The sequence below is a fragment of the Perca flavescens genome, chromosome 12, assembly GCF_004354835.1.
Source record: "Perca flavescens isolate YP-PL-M2 chromosome 12, PFLA_1.0, whole genome shotgun sequence".
NCBI classification, from domain to species: Eukaryota; Metazoa; Chordata; class Actinopteri; order Perciformes; family Percidae; genus Perca; species Perca flavescens.
The window spans coordinates 23,540,179-23,555,447 of NC_041342.1; the positions used below are offsets into that span (position 1 = coordinate 23,540,179).

The 15,269-nt window shown below is 41.3% G+C and overlaps 1 protein-coding gene across 2 annotated transcripts; it reads left to right on the top strand.

Annotated features, from left to right (window-relative positions):
* The first annotated feature begins 177 nt into the window (after positions 1-177).
* LOC114565001 (phospholipid phosphatase 3) lies at positions 178-15,001 on the top strand. 2 transcript variants are annotated; one of them, XM_028592771.1, is made up of 6 exons: positions 178-612; positions 6,059-6,213; positions 10,930-11,210; positions 11,346-11,403; positions 12,211-12,387; positions 12,934-15,001. In XM_028592771.1, the coding sequence occupies exons 1-6, from the start codon at positions 474-476 to the stop codon at positions 13,060-13,062; spliced, it is 939 nt and encodes a 312-aa protein (XP_028448572.1). In that variant the 5' UTR covers positions 178-473; the 3' UTR covers positions 13,063-15,001. The 2 variants fall into 2 exon arrangements, with proteins under 2 accessions (XP_028448572.1, XP_028448571.1); XM_028592770.1 differs by lacking the exon at positions 6,059-6,213 and adding an exon at positions 7,113-7,270.
* The last annotated feature ends 268 nt before the right edge of the window (positions 15,002-15,269 follow it).

A 15,269-nucleotide genomic window follows, 5' to 3' on the forward strand; every position in this document is an offset into this window, starting at 1 on the left:
GGGTCTTTTTCATTGTCTGTCTGACTTTGCTTTGTGAAATCCCCCTTGTTACTGCTGAGTTGAGGAACACACAGCCCCATTAGAGGGGTGTGTGTGCGTGAGAGAGAGAGAGAGGGAGGGGGGGGGCTGCTATTAATTGAAAAGGGAGGAGCTGGAGGAGTGGCTTGCTTGGAACGCTGTCACAGGACTCTCTACCCTTAAGAACAGGAGTAATATAGTAAGGATGGTTAGAAGAAAGAGTGAGAGCTGTGACTGTTAGAAGACAACTAGCTAGTGGTTACATTTTGAAGGAGCGTATTTTCTGAATAGCAGACTAACAGTTTAGACTTGCATGACGACGACTCCTTAGGATCCAAGTAGAATCGCTATGCACTTGTAGAGAGTAAAAAATAAAGGTACTGCGACAGCTTGTAACACAATTTGTGATACCCTTTTTATTTTTTTCCCTTTTATTTATTCATAACACGTTTTAAATGCAACGCTGTTTGATATATGAGAAAACTATGGCAGCCGAGACGAGGAACGGCGGCAGTTCACTGAACAACAATAACTGCAAAGACCACAGCAGGAGAAAGTTACTGGTCGGAGTGGACCTCTTCTGCTTATTTTTAGGTAAGAGTCCCACTGCATGTTAATTACCGTCAACATGTATGATATGGCTATGTATAACGTGTATGTATTACTAGTCCTCTTATACAGGACTTTTGGTACTCGGCATAGAATTGATGACCCTTTTTCTTTTCTTTTTAACTCAAATATTGTTTCATTGTAATATGTTTAACTTTGCAGGACTTAAGCATGTTCAAGATTACATTTTTTGCTCCAGCTCATACTGTATCTTCCATGTGATTGTTGCCCTATATATAACTGCTCAATAATGTTAACGTTAATTAGTATTGTACTTAGAGGACGTCTCTACTTGTACTGTCCTTATAGGTTAAGCTAGCTAAATATCAGTTACATTTAATAAATGTACAGTTAATTGAAACTATTACGATACTTAACATTTAAAACGAATTATCATATTCAAACACTTTAGTTATAGCCTAAATGTTTTAGCTAGCCAGCTACATCAGCTCGACAAGCTGTGTTACCTAAGCAACAAGTGATTGCCCATTCCCAACTGTAGCCTACATATTTAGCTATAATAACAGCCATTAAGCTAGATATTTTCCATAAATTAGTTTAGCTAGGGGAAGTATGTTTTCCTCAGCCCCCACCCTTCAAAATAATAGTGCTGTCAAAGGGGAAACTTTAATAAATAGCTCCATAAGGGATATATTTCTTTGGTCTCGAGCCACACCTGTACTGTACCTCTGCTTTGACTCCTCATTATATTTTCCAGAATGGCTCACATTCCACACCAGCAAGAATTCTCTTGATCTCAACATCTGGCATAATATAATGTGTGTGTGTGTGTGTGTGTGTGTGTGTGTGTGTGTGTGTGTGGGTGTGGAGTAATTAAGGGAAGTGGTGTTGAAAAGGTCAGACCTGAGTGTGTGTGTGTGTGTGTGTGTGTGTGTGTGTGTGTGCGCGCATGTACATCAGCACAAGTCCTTTGATGTTCAACAGCTGCAGACACTGGGTTAAGGTTGTTAAATATTTTTGTTACACTGAAGTTTAAACCCAAAAGTCCTGCAAAAGGTTGGCCTGTCCTCGGGGCTTAAACCTTTTGACCATTTACTAATTTCACTAATTTTCTTCTCTGATATAACCATATGTTTCCAATGTGTTGTTCTGTGGAATGTTAGTGTGCGAACATGATTGCAAACAGCAGTGTTCAACTATAAAACAAAACTGTTGCAACTGCATGGGGAAAGCACCATTCTGGCTATTGTTAAAGCAATCCCATGAAGGAGCTACAGTATAAACACTCTTTCTTTCTGACAAGCTATATTTAGTCTAGTTTTTGTCTCTATGGTGGGTAAATCCCCATGATTTGCTCTGTGCATGTACATTTCCACAGTGTTTTCCTGGCTAAAGATGTGGTTTAAAGAGAGCTACCACAAGGAGGAAATGTTGGGCAGGTTCTGGCTATCATCACTCCTCCATTGTCACACACTGATTGCACTTCTAGTATTACTGTATCCATCTCTCTCACACACACTATCTCCAGTCACTGTGATCCCAGTAGACCACCAGTAAAGATAACGTCAGTCAGTACACTAGAGAAGAAATTCACCCTGATTCAGTGGTGATTGGAACTAAATCCTGACAAATAATGCTGAGGAAAGCAATTATTTAGTGTTTTGCTTGAACCCTGGTGAGGTGGTCAGGTTCAGTTTAAGCTGTAGCAGGTGGCTCTCATGTTTCCCAGTTAATCGTCTTATGTTTCTGTGTGCTTTTGCCCTGGTTCAGCACGAGGTGAAAGGTGGTTAATCGGCTACAATTCCACCTATATTTTTTAGGTTTCTGAACACCCTTCCTTTTTTATGTTGAAGTTAACCCAAATTACAAAAACAAATAAAACTTTTGTAATGTTGATGGTATCTAATACTTGTTGTATTAATGTTGGGATAGTCTCAACACTAAAACTGAAACTGAAAGAATCTCCATTCTTGTAATTTGGTTAAATTGACCCTTTTCAAGTGAACTAACATGAGTGTTTTCTATCAGATATGCTGAACATTTACATTGCATTTACAACATTTGAAATAAAAAAGACAGAAAGACGTTGAAGTGTCAGTTGATAATACAGTTAGTTAAAGAAGTCAAAAAGGCTGAAGTTGAAGCACTAGTTGAAGTTCAAGCACTGAAAGGAGATGAAGTGTCAATTGTCAGTTTTAGTTAAAGTCCTGCAAGATACAAACCGTGCTGCCCACTTAGAACATCCAACATGGGCCTCAAAGTTGTTTTTGAGGAAAGTATCTTGAGTTAAGAAGTTTATCAGACAGTTAAACATGGCTCTGGGACATTAGCAAAGCCTTCATTTAAGTAATAGTCAAACATGGTTGTATAGACATTTTAATTACTCAGTGTGAGCTCAGTAGAGTGTCTACAACTAACCAAACACCAAAAGAAAAACATAGACTTGGCCTATTCTATTGCATGTTGGAAAATTAGAAGACAGCAGGCCACAATCATATCATTTACAGTATGTGCATTTTCCCCAGGTACTACTGAATGATGTCTGCAATAATTTCTGCTACATGTATGTGCATACAAGGTCATGTGTGTATAAATGTATGCATATACTTTGTGTTTCTATGTGCATACATGTATTGTAAGTGCCAATGTATTGTCAGCATTTCTTTTTTGTTTTTGTGTGTGTGTAATTGGGGGCTGTGGGTAAAGAAGAGGACCAGATATGATAACTGCCTTGTGTATAATACCCACTCTTCCTTAGAAATGTGAATAATAAATGGAGTGAAAAAAATAAGAGCAGCAGTTATAGCCGCTAGCAATTCAATGCTAATGCGCTTTTATTTAACCCAAGCAGGCATAACCGGTTTCACTTCTGCAGTGGAACTGTGAACTAATTTTTTCAGCAGGCCTGACAGACAGACAGGGGGCAGGTTGTGTGGGGGCTGCTGTGAGTAAAAACAACTGCATCTGTGTATACACCCCGAATGCCTCAGACATGTATACATTTCTACGCCAGACAGTGAGCGATCCCTGCAAGTGGAAAATGTGCGTTTATTTTAATAGTCACACTTGGTGTTTTGGCGAATGCCTCCAAATATAGTGGGGATTTAATTCAGCGCGAGGATTACACATTGGTTCTAGTTTCCACAAACTGCAGCTACATGGAGCTGCCTGTGCTGAACTGGGGGAAAGGCAAACGGGCAAGCGTAGGAAATTCTAACAAGTGTGTCTTAATGATACGTTTTCTCTCAATTCTGATGTGAGACGGCGCTCCGTTATGTGCTGAAAAAGCCATCATTTTTACAGTGTTTGCTTATTTTCAGTTGGGGGTCCCCAGTTGATTGTAAAGCAAACTGCTTTAGGGCAAAACCAAATAGAAGACACCTGATGTTTAGCATTAGCAACCGAAAACTTGGGGGGCGGAGGGGGTCCTCCCTCCAGCTCTAAATTTCACTTTGTTTGTTTCTGTTGTCTTTGGGCTGATGTTGAGCTAATGCAGAAGACATACCCACGCCTGTGCTGACTGGTGTTGTTCTTGGCAGGACAAGGACACCCTCCCCCCTCCTCCTCGCCCCCTGGCTGTTAGAAGCGGGAAAGCAGGAAGAGGGTAGGAGGGGGAAATCCTAACATGCCGTACTCAATGCTGATGCTGCACTGTTAAGACGGATAGAAGGGGTCGAAGGGCTGAGCGGAGAAGAAAGCCCTGCTGAGCTTCTGGAAAACAGGACTTGGCTGTCTGGTTGTGTTTTTCTTCTTCTTTTTAATCAGCTGTTTGAAGCACTTGACCATTGCAGGTTGTGGGCACTTTATTTCATCAATTCATTTGCAACCTGTGTCTCTTTCCATCAATCTCTGCCTCTGGCCTTGTCTGGTCTGTGAGTGTGTGTAAAGGCAGGGGTCAATACTCTGGAGTTATCACATCCATCACTTTCAGCTGTGTATGCCTTTTCTCAAAAGATACATATCAGCAGTTTGGGAAGTCCTGAGTGGTTCTGTTCATGGCCAGGCTAAGCAAACTGAAGGGATCAGACGTTAAAGATTCAGGGTACTGTAAAGTACCGTATATTTTTACAGTTACAGAACTCTGAGACATACCGCCCTGCTCTTTCTCTTGCCACCAGACTCGCTCTGGAGCCGATTGTAGCTGTATTGTAGGTATTTGTTTGAAGAGCGAAAATGAAAACGAGAAAGTTAATAATGTGAATCCTGCTGAATATGGAGGGAATGCCAGCATCCTGGAGTTCCCATCAGGCAGCAGCGCTCCGTCTGTAACCTGAGCTCAACCCAGCTGGACCTTCAAAGGCCAAAGGGTGTGTGTGTGTGTGTGTGTGTGTGTGTGTGTGTGTGTGTGTGTGTGTGTGTGTGTGTGTGTGTGTGTGTGTGTGTGTGTGTGTGTGTGTGTGTGTGTGTGTGTGTGTGTGTGTGTGTGTGTGTGTGTGTGTGTGTGTGTGTGTGTGTGTGTGTGTGTGTGTGTGTGTGTGTGTGTGGGGCTGATGTGCTCAGCAAGTGAAGCGTGTGTTGACATTTGGTTTCAGAAATCACGCCCCCCCTCACCGCAACTATCCTGCCTTTAGCAGCTCTCAGCACTGACCTCTACACCCCGGTGCTTTTGAAACTGAGAGACAGACGAAGAGAGCGTGTGAGAAAGTGAATGCTGCTGTTTGTTTTCCTTTGTATCGGCAGATCTCAAAGAGTGACTTGTAAGCTCCACCATCAGTTAAATGCTGCTTTTGAAGTGATTTTGAAAGTGTGTTTTCCAAATTCTGTCAGAGATTTGAAGCCTCTCCTGGGTACTACGTCCAAACTCAAATTTCAAAGTCCTGCATTGAAGCCATTGGTAAATGCAAAAATAAGCTGTCTTTTTTTTGGCTTGCATCTCAGTAACACCCACTCTTGTTTGTTGACAGGAGATAAATAAGATCTTGCCACTTTACTTGGCAAAAAGACACTAAATTGATCGGACGCAGACACCCCCCCTCCCCCCCGGCATCTTAAAGTGGGCCTTTTTAAGTGCACTTGAAAGCCTCGGCAGGAAAGGAGGGATGGCTCTGATACTGTTAATGTTTTTTTTTGTCAACAGAAATGGTCTCTCTCTTAAGAGCATGACACATCCAATCCTTTTAGTGCTAACTCAGCCTGTTTAAGATCAGTTGACGCTATTCTAAGCATAAAAGGTTCACTTAAGTCTAAAACAACAATGTTGCTTTGATTTTAGCATTCATTCCAACACATTTCTCATGACAGCATCAGTGTCAGTTTTGAAAACAGGATGAAATCGATAACTTGAATACACATCTGCTGGGAGTTTTTTTTTTTTTTTTTTTTTTAAATGTTTGTATGAATGTCTGAGATGTCTGTGTCTTTTGTGTTCTTTTCTATTAGTCTTCCTGTTGATATGTCTATTAATGCAGCTGTCCACTGTTGTGGTTTAAAGAGCTGTCTGACCTCTGCTCCTGTGTGTCCAACCATACAGTGTTGCTTGTTGCTGTGTTTTTGCACAAATCTCCCTTCCCGCCTTACCAGAGAGGATTCTTCTGCAATGACAACAGCATCAGGCTGACCTATAAAGGCAGCACGGTGTCCACCACCGTGCTCTCAGCCGTGGGCGTCACTGTACCCGTGGTCTCAGTAAGTGTGGTACTGCAAGAGAAAGAGAGAGAGAGCATATGTTGGGACGCTCTCGGTTCATCCAATGGTTGGCTTGTGACGGCTCAAAAAAAACATGATTGGTTCGACAGGCTGTGACTCCCACTCGGTGGTTTTATGTTGTACTTCATTAGCTGCAAATCAAGTATATGTGCATTACTGCCAACCATTTTCCAAAGCTACTGTGTATTATCATAAGCTTTCAGATTGATTTATTTCCTAGTGGCATCCATTGCTTTCCATTCATTTCACTACTTTAACAAAATGGTTTCATTGTTGAAGTAATTTATGAAGTAAAAATACCAAAGATTCGATGAGTTTGTAAGTTCACTCTTGACCTTTGAAAATAGTAATTTTCAACTACAGATTATTTTCTTGAATAATTGAATAATCGTTTATTCTGTCAGTCCAAAACCTGGAGATTTTTTATGTACTACCATAGAAGACTCATAGAATTAGTTAACATTCATGTATTGTGTATTTTAGGTTCCTTTAATTCCAAATGTCTGCCACTCATCGTCATTCACCAATGGCAGCCTGAAGAGAGAATCTAAAAAGAAACCGTGTGCTTTGGAAAATGGCCAGCAGTAAAACAACAAGAAACAAACCGATATGGCCCTTTGAGACATCAGGTCTGCTCAAAAGTCCCCACTAAAACTGAATATTGAACAAAGCTGGGGTCATTATTTCTTGATTAGTCACAGTTAACAGCCACAGAATGGACTGAGTCTGTCCCAGATGTTCCCTTGTTGCCTCTTGCTCGTACCTGCGACCTAAGTAATTTGCGTGTCAATTAACCCAGCACCTCCATCTCTCTCTCTCTCTCTCTCCCTCACCCATCCCCACCCCCTCCTGTGCCGCTCACTGCTTCTTCACACTAGCCGGCCTGCCTTTCTTGGTCATTGAGACCAGCGCTGTTCAGCCTTACCGTAGAGGGTTTTACTGCGATGATGAGTCCATCAAGTACCCGGCCAAAAACGGAGACACCATTAGCGACGGTGTGCTTAGTGCGGCTGGCATTCTTATCACCATCCTCTCTGTAAGTCACCTCACTCTGATTACTAATGTCATCCTCACTCTTTATGTTTCAGCAGCCTTCACCATTACTAGCAGCACCAACTGACACCTTATACCAGATGCTGACCACAATTTCTCATCCTCACTGCATTGGAGTATTTCACAATATGCCCAGTAGGAGTTATAATTAGTTAATGATAACATTTCCAACAATATATAATAATATGGTAATCATATAGAGGTTTTAAACTACAATTACAACACGTTTTCTCCAACCAAACCATGCATATTCCGACTGACGTCATGTTTAGAGAAATGCACTTGTGCACACTCCATCAGAGTCCTCCTGATCCTACATGACTACTGAAACGACCACTCCCCATACCTGTGCTATCTGTCCCTCTGATTGGCTTCAGCACATTCCAGATAAAAAGCAGTCAACAACATTTGTTCAAGGCTTTTCTCCTCCGGGGCTTAAGATGCCTCAGTTGATTGAAGCACTTTAGCGAGCGAGCAAGTGTCGAGTAATTTGTTGCGATCTCCCGGGAGAAAACAGTGAGGATGTATCCAAGAGCTTCACACTAAACTGTCATCCTAGAATTCTATAATTCAGTTTCATTTTTCTCCATTTGCCACTGCTCAGAGGTACGCTTAAAACTGTCGATTTTTCTGCCATAGTTTTCAGACATGCATTCCATTTTGAGGAATGCATCTGTCTGCATGCCTTTGTCATGGCGAGCATTTTTAGTTAGACTTTACACACATAACTGCGACCCAAAGCATTGTTTTGGCCTTCGTTGTTTCCCCCACTTGTGCATCCAAGGACATGATTGGCCTTTGAGCTCTCTCAAAACACTTCTGAATTCACAGTAGTACTGTGGCTCAAAAATCCAGTGTAAATACTGACATGCACAGTTCACTATGCATTTCTACTAAAGTAGTGTAGCAAAACATAGCACAACCCTACATCCTGAAGGCAGGATGTACCCAATCCCACCAAAATCCACACCTAAGTAATAAAAAAACAATACATAATACACAACAAAGGAGGAGAAAAACACATTACTGCAGGAGTCTAAGATGGTAAGTTTAAAACTACAAGTTGGGGCCCATTGTCATGTCTGTAGTAAAATATAATGCTATTTTCATTGAGGCAATGGCAAAGAGGCCATTTAAAAAGTGTCTAGATTTGTTGCTATCTGTCAAGTTTTTATCTAATATGTCAATTGAATCGACCATTGGACTGTAACACCATAAGCAACCACTCTAACCAACTTAGCAACCATCTACTAAAACTTTAGAAATCACCCCGAAATCCATATCATCCACGTAGCAACCACCTGTAAACACATTGGGAACAAAAATCCCCAGCAGCAACTTAGCAAACAACGAGCTACCACATAGGAGACGCACCTTAGATGTCTATTTAGCAACTATGCGCTAGACAACTAACAACACCTAGCAATGTCTCAACAGCTATTAACACATTAGCAACCACATTGAAAATGCCAAGTGATCGGTAATGTGTTAACAAAACAGATTCCTGGCACATGCACTTAGCAGCAGGCACACTTGAAAAATCTTCAGAAACCTTCTAGTTGCTCTGTGGTGTTACTTAGCACTGCCATAGCATATGCAGTTGTCACCTGGCAGACCAACAGTGGGAAGGTCCCTTGCCACATGGCATGGCCTGTCTCTCCCTGTAGCCACTAGTGCCCTGCTCCTGGAGAGCAGACTACTCTACGGGCTCGGGGCCACAGGGGTTTTCATGGTGAGAAGGAGTTCTGGCCCTGTGTAATTATGGTTGACGCAATGGTTGTTTGGTTAAATACTGTAATTGGTGGGGTGGAATTGTGGTGAAGGCCCAAAACAAGAAGACTTTGCCAGATATCTCATCTTCCTCTTGCAAAAATATGACTTTTCAATCCATCCCCTTCCCCCCACCCCCCGGAGCGTTCTGGCCAGGATTTGTGTTTTCTGAACCAGAAAACACCAACATTAGGTCATTTAGTGCTTCGTTTCCCACTGACTAGAGCTGAGAAACACAAAAGGCCACATCCTTTATAATTTATGCAGATATATTTTTATTTTTTTTAGAAGAAATGAAAACACCGTGGTGTCATTTTGGAAATACAAGACGTTTAACATAAGCCACAAATCGGCGTCTTTCACCCATGATTATCTCTTGAGGTCTCAGTCTAACAGCTACATATCCTCCAATGCCAATTTATTTATTCATTCACATAGTTAAATCTTTCTCACAAGGGGAACCAGATGTGTTCCCCCCCCCCTTCCCTTTTTCCCATGAAAACAGCTGGGCTTTATTGAGCTGGCTCTAAAGGCCTGGATGGTGGAAAACAACAGACTCTATCAGCTTGTTAAATCTTCGTCAGGGCTATCCCTCTGCAGAGAGTGTTTTCCCAGAATGAGACTTATTTCTGCGCCCCTCAGAAGAATGTCTGATGAAACCGAGATACTAACATGAAAACGGCCAGACTTCCCGTGTGAAATCGGAGCCGTTTCAGAGAGGCAGCCGCAGCGGTGAAAAACAAACGTGCCCCCGACGTGCGCCTGGTGGAGTCTGGCCACCAAAATCAGACACGTCGCCTAGCTCAGCGTTTCTGCTGATTAGAACCAGCGGTGCCTCCACCGCTCCCTCTCACTCCACTCCTCATCCCTCTCCTCACCTTCCTCTTTTTTTTTTTTTATTCCTCTCCTCTACTCTTTTAGCTTTCTATCCTCCCTTCCTCTCACTCTGCCCTCCATCCCTCCACTTTTCTCCCTGGAACTCCCTCCACACTCTCGTTCTGACTCCTCTTCCACACTTTCATTTGTGAGCTGCTGGATGACAACAGGGGATGAGGGGGGTTGGGAAGGCGTTTTTTGAGCTGGAACAGCTGTTGTGAGTTATGGCTATCCACCTCCCCCTAAGTGCGCCATACACGTCGATCGTCGGTTTTAGACGGTGGTTTATTTACACACTTACATAAAACTATACATGGCGGACAGTTTGAGTTGCCTCCCACGTCGCCTCACTGTTTTCTCTCAGAAGTAGAATGGCACAGGTAAACACATTCAACTATAAAGTAGCCCTTTTCAAACCACTTCAGAAGAAATCCCTGTATTCTGTTTAAGCTGTCATAATAACATCTTGATCCTGAAAAAAAGTTATTTTAGTCACATACATCACTTGAGTTCTCTATAGCCCGGTCCCAAATGTCCATCCTTACCCGAATTACAAGCTTTGATGCACATTTCCAGTAAGTCCACAATAGCTTAGTGCTGTCCCTCTGTAAGCACAATGTAGTGTCCTAATGTTAAAAAATGGTGATGACGGTGGATGTCTAAAAGTATGAAAAAAGGTCTTACAAGAACAAAACTTTATTAGGCTATTATTATATTCAGATAATGAGTATCAACTGCTCAATTGAGTATTAAATTACATTCGAAATAATGAGCATCACACGTGGCTGGCCAAGCAAATTCTTCTGTCCAAGTAACATAATTTAATAGTGCTGTCCCATTCCTCCTAAAATGTTTTGGCTCTCCTGCACTCACACATTTTCACGGATAACTCAGGAGATGTGAATGAAGTGTTTAGGAATTAGGGTGGACATTGGGACTGGGACTGTGTTAAAATCATGATATCCACTGACGTCGCCATGACTTCTGTGCCTTCAGATCATCGTCGGGGAGAGCTACAGGATCTACTTTCTAAACGAGGGATCCAAGTCTTTTGTAGGGAACCCCTACATATCGGCTCTCTACAAGCAGGTGGGCGTGTTCATCTTCGGCTGCGCCATCAGCCAGTCCTTCACTGACATTGCCAAAGTGTCAGTGGGCCGAATGCGCCCTCACTTCCTCGATGTGTGCAAACCTGACTTCTCCACTATCAACTGCTCCCTGGGCTACATCACTGACTACCAGTGTCAGGGGCCAGAGAGCAAAGTTCAGGAGGCCAGGTATTAATGATAAATTGAGAGAACAATATTTTTTAAATGTTTTATCTTAAAAATATATATATTGCATACAATTTACATATGTATTGTACATATTGTAAGCTGTGGTATAATAGGATTGTCCTCTATTCTTCTCAGGAAGTCTTTTTTCTCTGGACATGCATCATTCTCCATGTACACCATGCTTTACCTGGTGGTGAGTTACTGAATTGTTTTTAACACACACATTCATCCGTGTATGATTACACAACAAATTAAAAAAAAAAGTCCCTACCTAGGTACAAAACACTTTCTATTAGTGCTGTCAGTTAAATGTGTTATTTAACGGCGTTGACGCAAACCCATTTTAACAGTGTCAATTTTTTTAGCGCAAGATTAACGTTCTTTTTGGCCTAGCAAACTTTGTAGTTTTTTTCACATGCTGCTGCAATAACTAATAACGGTAGAACAACTTCAACACCACACCGGATCTAGCTAGACCGGAAACAAAACAACAGGCACGCCACACGCACTTGTTTGGGCTTGCGAGCGGGCCAAAGAGTAGTAGGCTAACGTTACGTTTTGAGTGGATGGCGAGCGCGAGATACCAAAATGGATGCCAATAAGATTCTGATTGGAAAGTTTACTTTTACAAAGTTGCCAAATGGTTCCATTGACAAGACCAAAGTGATCTGTGTGTTTTGTCATTGTGAACTGAGCTACCATCGCAGCACGTCCAGTCTGAAATACCACTTGATGGCCAAGCACACAGCTGATGCCAATTCTCCGCCTCCTTGTCAAAGCCAGGCGATAAAAGCACAAAGCAAGCCGATCCACTTTTCCATGTTGATAAGAGCATTAAAATGAGAGAAAAAAAGAAATCGAGGGACATTTAGAATAGATAAAAATGTGTGATTAATTGCAAGTTAACTATGACATTAATGCGATTTAATCGCGATTAAATATTTTAATGACACCACTACTTTCTATCTATATCGCCTTTATAATTTCTTCTCTTTTACAGTTTTACCTGCAGTCTCGTTTCAATTGGCATGGAGCTCGCCTGCTGCGCCCTCTGACCCAGTTCACCCTCCTCATGATGTCTTTCTACACCGGCCTGTCCCGTGTCTCTGATCACAAGCACCACCCAACTGATGTCCTGGCAGGTTTTGTGCAGGGAGCCCTGGTGGCCTACTGCATAGTGAGTGGTTCTACATTATGTTGTGATATTGTAATCTTCTATATTGGATTAGATCATATGGCCTTAACTATAAATTAATTTCATAACATGTTATTTATGACTTTCCAGTTAAATAATGATAATGATTATAACTTCATTTATGTAACTTTTTTTCTTGAGGGGGGTGTAGAAACACTGTTTACTAATTATATTGTAGAGAGTGTGCATTTAAATGGAAACAGAAGGGGGCCTAATACAGAACCTTGAAGAACTCTGTTAAAGTGAAAGAAAATGGCATTACATTGGATAACAGAAAATTGGAAGAAAAGGGGACCGGGCAATTATTTTTGAATGTAGCCATTTCGATATTCGAGGCACCACACTTAAGTAGTGTTAGGAGGCTACAATGCAAAAAAAGATATATCTGGTATTATATGTGTAGTCTACTGTCCATACTGTTGTGTACCTCCCCTCCAAGACAAATATTTCTGCATTATTATAGTTCTTGATAATCAGCCACTTTGCAATGATTTAGATGTTCAATGTTGTTTTCTATTCCCTCCACAGGTATTCTTTGTGTCTGATTTGTTCAAGCCCAAAGGTAGACGCTCTACCCTTTCGCCAACCCCAGTGAAGAAAGATCTAGTTCCTCCAGCGGACAACAGAGAGCGGAGTAACCATCTCATAATGGCTTAGAGAAGGCTTCAATCTGACTGTACGTAACCCTGACCGGTGACTTTTTTTTTAAGTCACTGCTACAGCCACTGGTCAATACTGGATACAAATAAACTCCCTACAATCTGGATAATGGAGACCAACTATGGAATCTTGAGCGTCTCATAGGATGAGGGAAAGAGGTCTATGGAAAACTGTCAACCAAGTTTTGCCTACTCAATGGAAATGTTCATCTTTTTCCTCTAGTCTCACCAGCCATTTTAATGTGGAAAAGAGAGAGGAATGGGGATATTTGTACCTCTTCTGTTATGAAGATTATTTGAGATTCTCCTCTGTCAAGGCCTTTCCATGGACACAAGTCTGAAATGAAACAAAACTGAGAAACGGCAGCTGTAATCAAAGCTGTGTGTGGCTTTTGTGCCTTCTCCCCTCAGCTGCATTCAGCATGGGAGCTACTATTATATTCCTGCCACTCACTCACTCACTCACTCACTCACTCACTCACTGTGTGACTAATACAAACAAATCATGACAAAAAAACAAATTCCTTGATTTCATGAAGGATGTTGTTTTTGTTTGGTTTTATTACAAACACAAGCATTGTATGTGTGATTTATAGCACTATTTTAGCGAAACTCAGTCCTGTGTGTATCCACTTGAATTACCGAAAGTGAAGCTTTTGGAAAGCTTTGTAAGACTGTCAGCTTTGTTATGTCCATAATGCCGTGTTCCTTAGAAGGTGCACATAAGTTACACTAGGTGGAAAGTACAGTAAGAACGTATTTGTTGGATGTGGGCCTCTTTCTGCTGGCTAGGACGAGCCCCCACTGAGCCATTTAATGAAATTGTGTGTGTGTGTGTGTGTGTGTGTGTGTGTGTGTGTGTGTGTGTGTGTGTGTGTGTGTGTGTGTGTGTGTGTGTGTGTGTGTGTGTGTGTGTGTGTGTGTGTGTGTGTGTGTGTGTGTGTCCTTTCTGTGAGCGTACCAATGTGTCTTAATGTCATGTCTATATATTTCAGTGTTTATAGCCTACAAGTGTGCCTCTCTTCAGCCAGAGAAGTGGCACCTGCTCCAACAGACACGTGTAACTTGAGACGGGAACACTGTGGGGGGGGGAAGCATCTACGTTAGTGCATATAATGTTACCGTTACTAACCGTAGTGATGATTCACATCACTGAGAAATCCTGTGATACACTGTATCCTACACAGGCATACAGTATATACATATATTCAAAATAAAGACAGGGACGTCTAGAACATTGGTTACTTAAAGTAGCTTTTCAGTATCAAAGCACAATTAAGCAATACAGTTTAAAAAAATAATACTTTTGGCACATTGTAACTGCTTAGTAATATCTTGTAATACAATAGGGCAGGCAATGAGGTTCTGCATTATTAAAGACGAAATGAATTTTAAAAGTAATAATGATGCTAATATGTTTGCTTGACATTGATGTTATTAACTTTTTAGCAAAAAAAGTAATGACACTTAAAACCACTGACCGAAAGCATCTTCCTCAGCTTTAAGTTACTGAGACAAACTTTGATCTGATGCTTATAAGAAACTATAGTTTTTTCTTCATACATGGCTTGAAAATCTATATACAGCATCAGAAGATTCTGCGTGCTACCATACATTGTACAATAGTGTATCATTTGTATATATACATTATATCTTTTGAAGAAACGCCCACTATGACTTGTGTGTCGAGACCTGTGTAAATGTAAAACATGCTGCTTTAAAGAGGCAAAGCTTGGCAGATGGCATCAAGGAACGTTGACAACTTGTGAAAATAAATTTTTATGAAAATCAAAGCTCTCAAGGTAGACTGCTTCAGTCCATGTTTGTTTAAAAAAAAAAAGCCTTTTAATATTTTTGTAATGTGAAATTTTGTACAATGAAACTGTAAGATGTATTAAAGATAAATTGTCTTTAATAAAACAAAAGGTGAAGAGTAGCATACTGTGATGTTTATTTCACTCTTTGTGTCATACATAATTGTTGTACTATGATTTAGTAGCTGGTTTAACTCTGCGTGCGATGGAGAGATCTGGGCGTGGGGCAATGGTAGACTTCCCTGCTCGGCTTCCTGTGGGGAAATAGTGTACATTCCAGGCTTTAACCCCTCTCCCCAATGGCTCTCTGAAATAATATAGACTCCATACAGAAAGCATGCCAGAGTGGCAAAGTAATTTCACATATAAGTATGCTTAGACCAATGTAATT

Bases quoted from the DNA above. Each gene is read 5' to 3' on its own strand.
- LOC114565001 (XM_028592770.1), top strand. From the start codon at position 474: ATGCAACGCTGTTTGATATATGAGAAAACTATGGCAGCCGAGACGAGG. The intron at 7,271-10,929 runs GTAAGTCACCTC...CTGTGCCTTCAG, and splicing joins TTCTTATCACCATCCTCTCT to ATCATCGTCGGGGAGAGCTA. The intron at 11,404-12,210 runs GTGAGTTACTGA...TCTCTTTTACAG, and splicing joins ACACCATGCTTTACCTGGTG to TTTTACCTGCAGTCTCGTTT.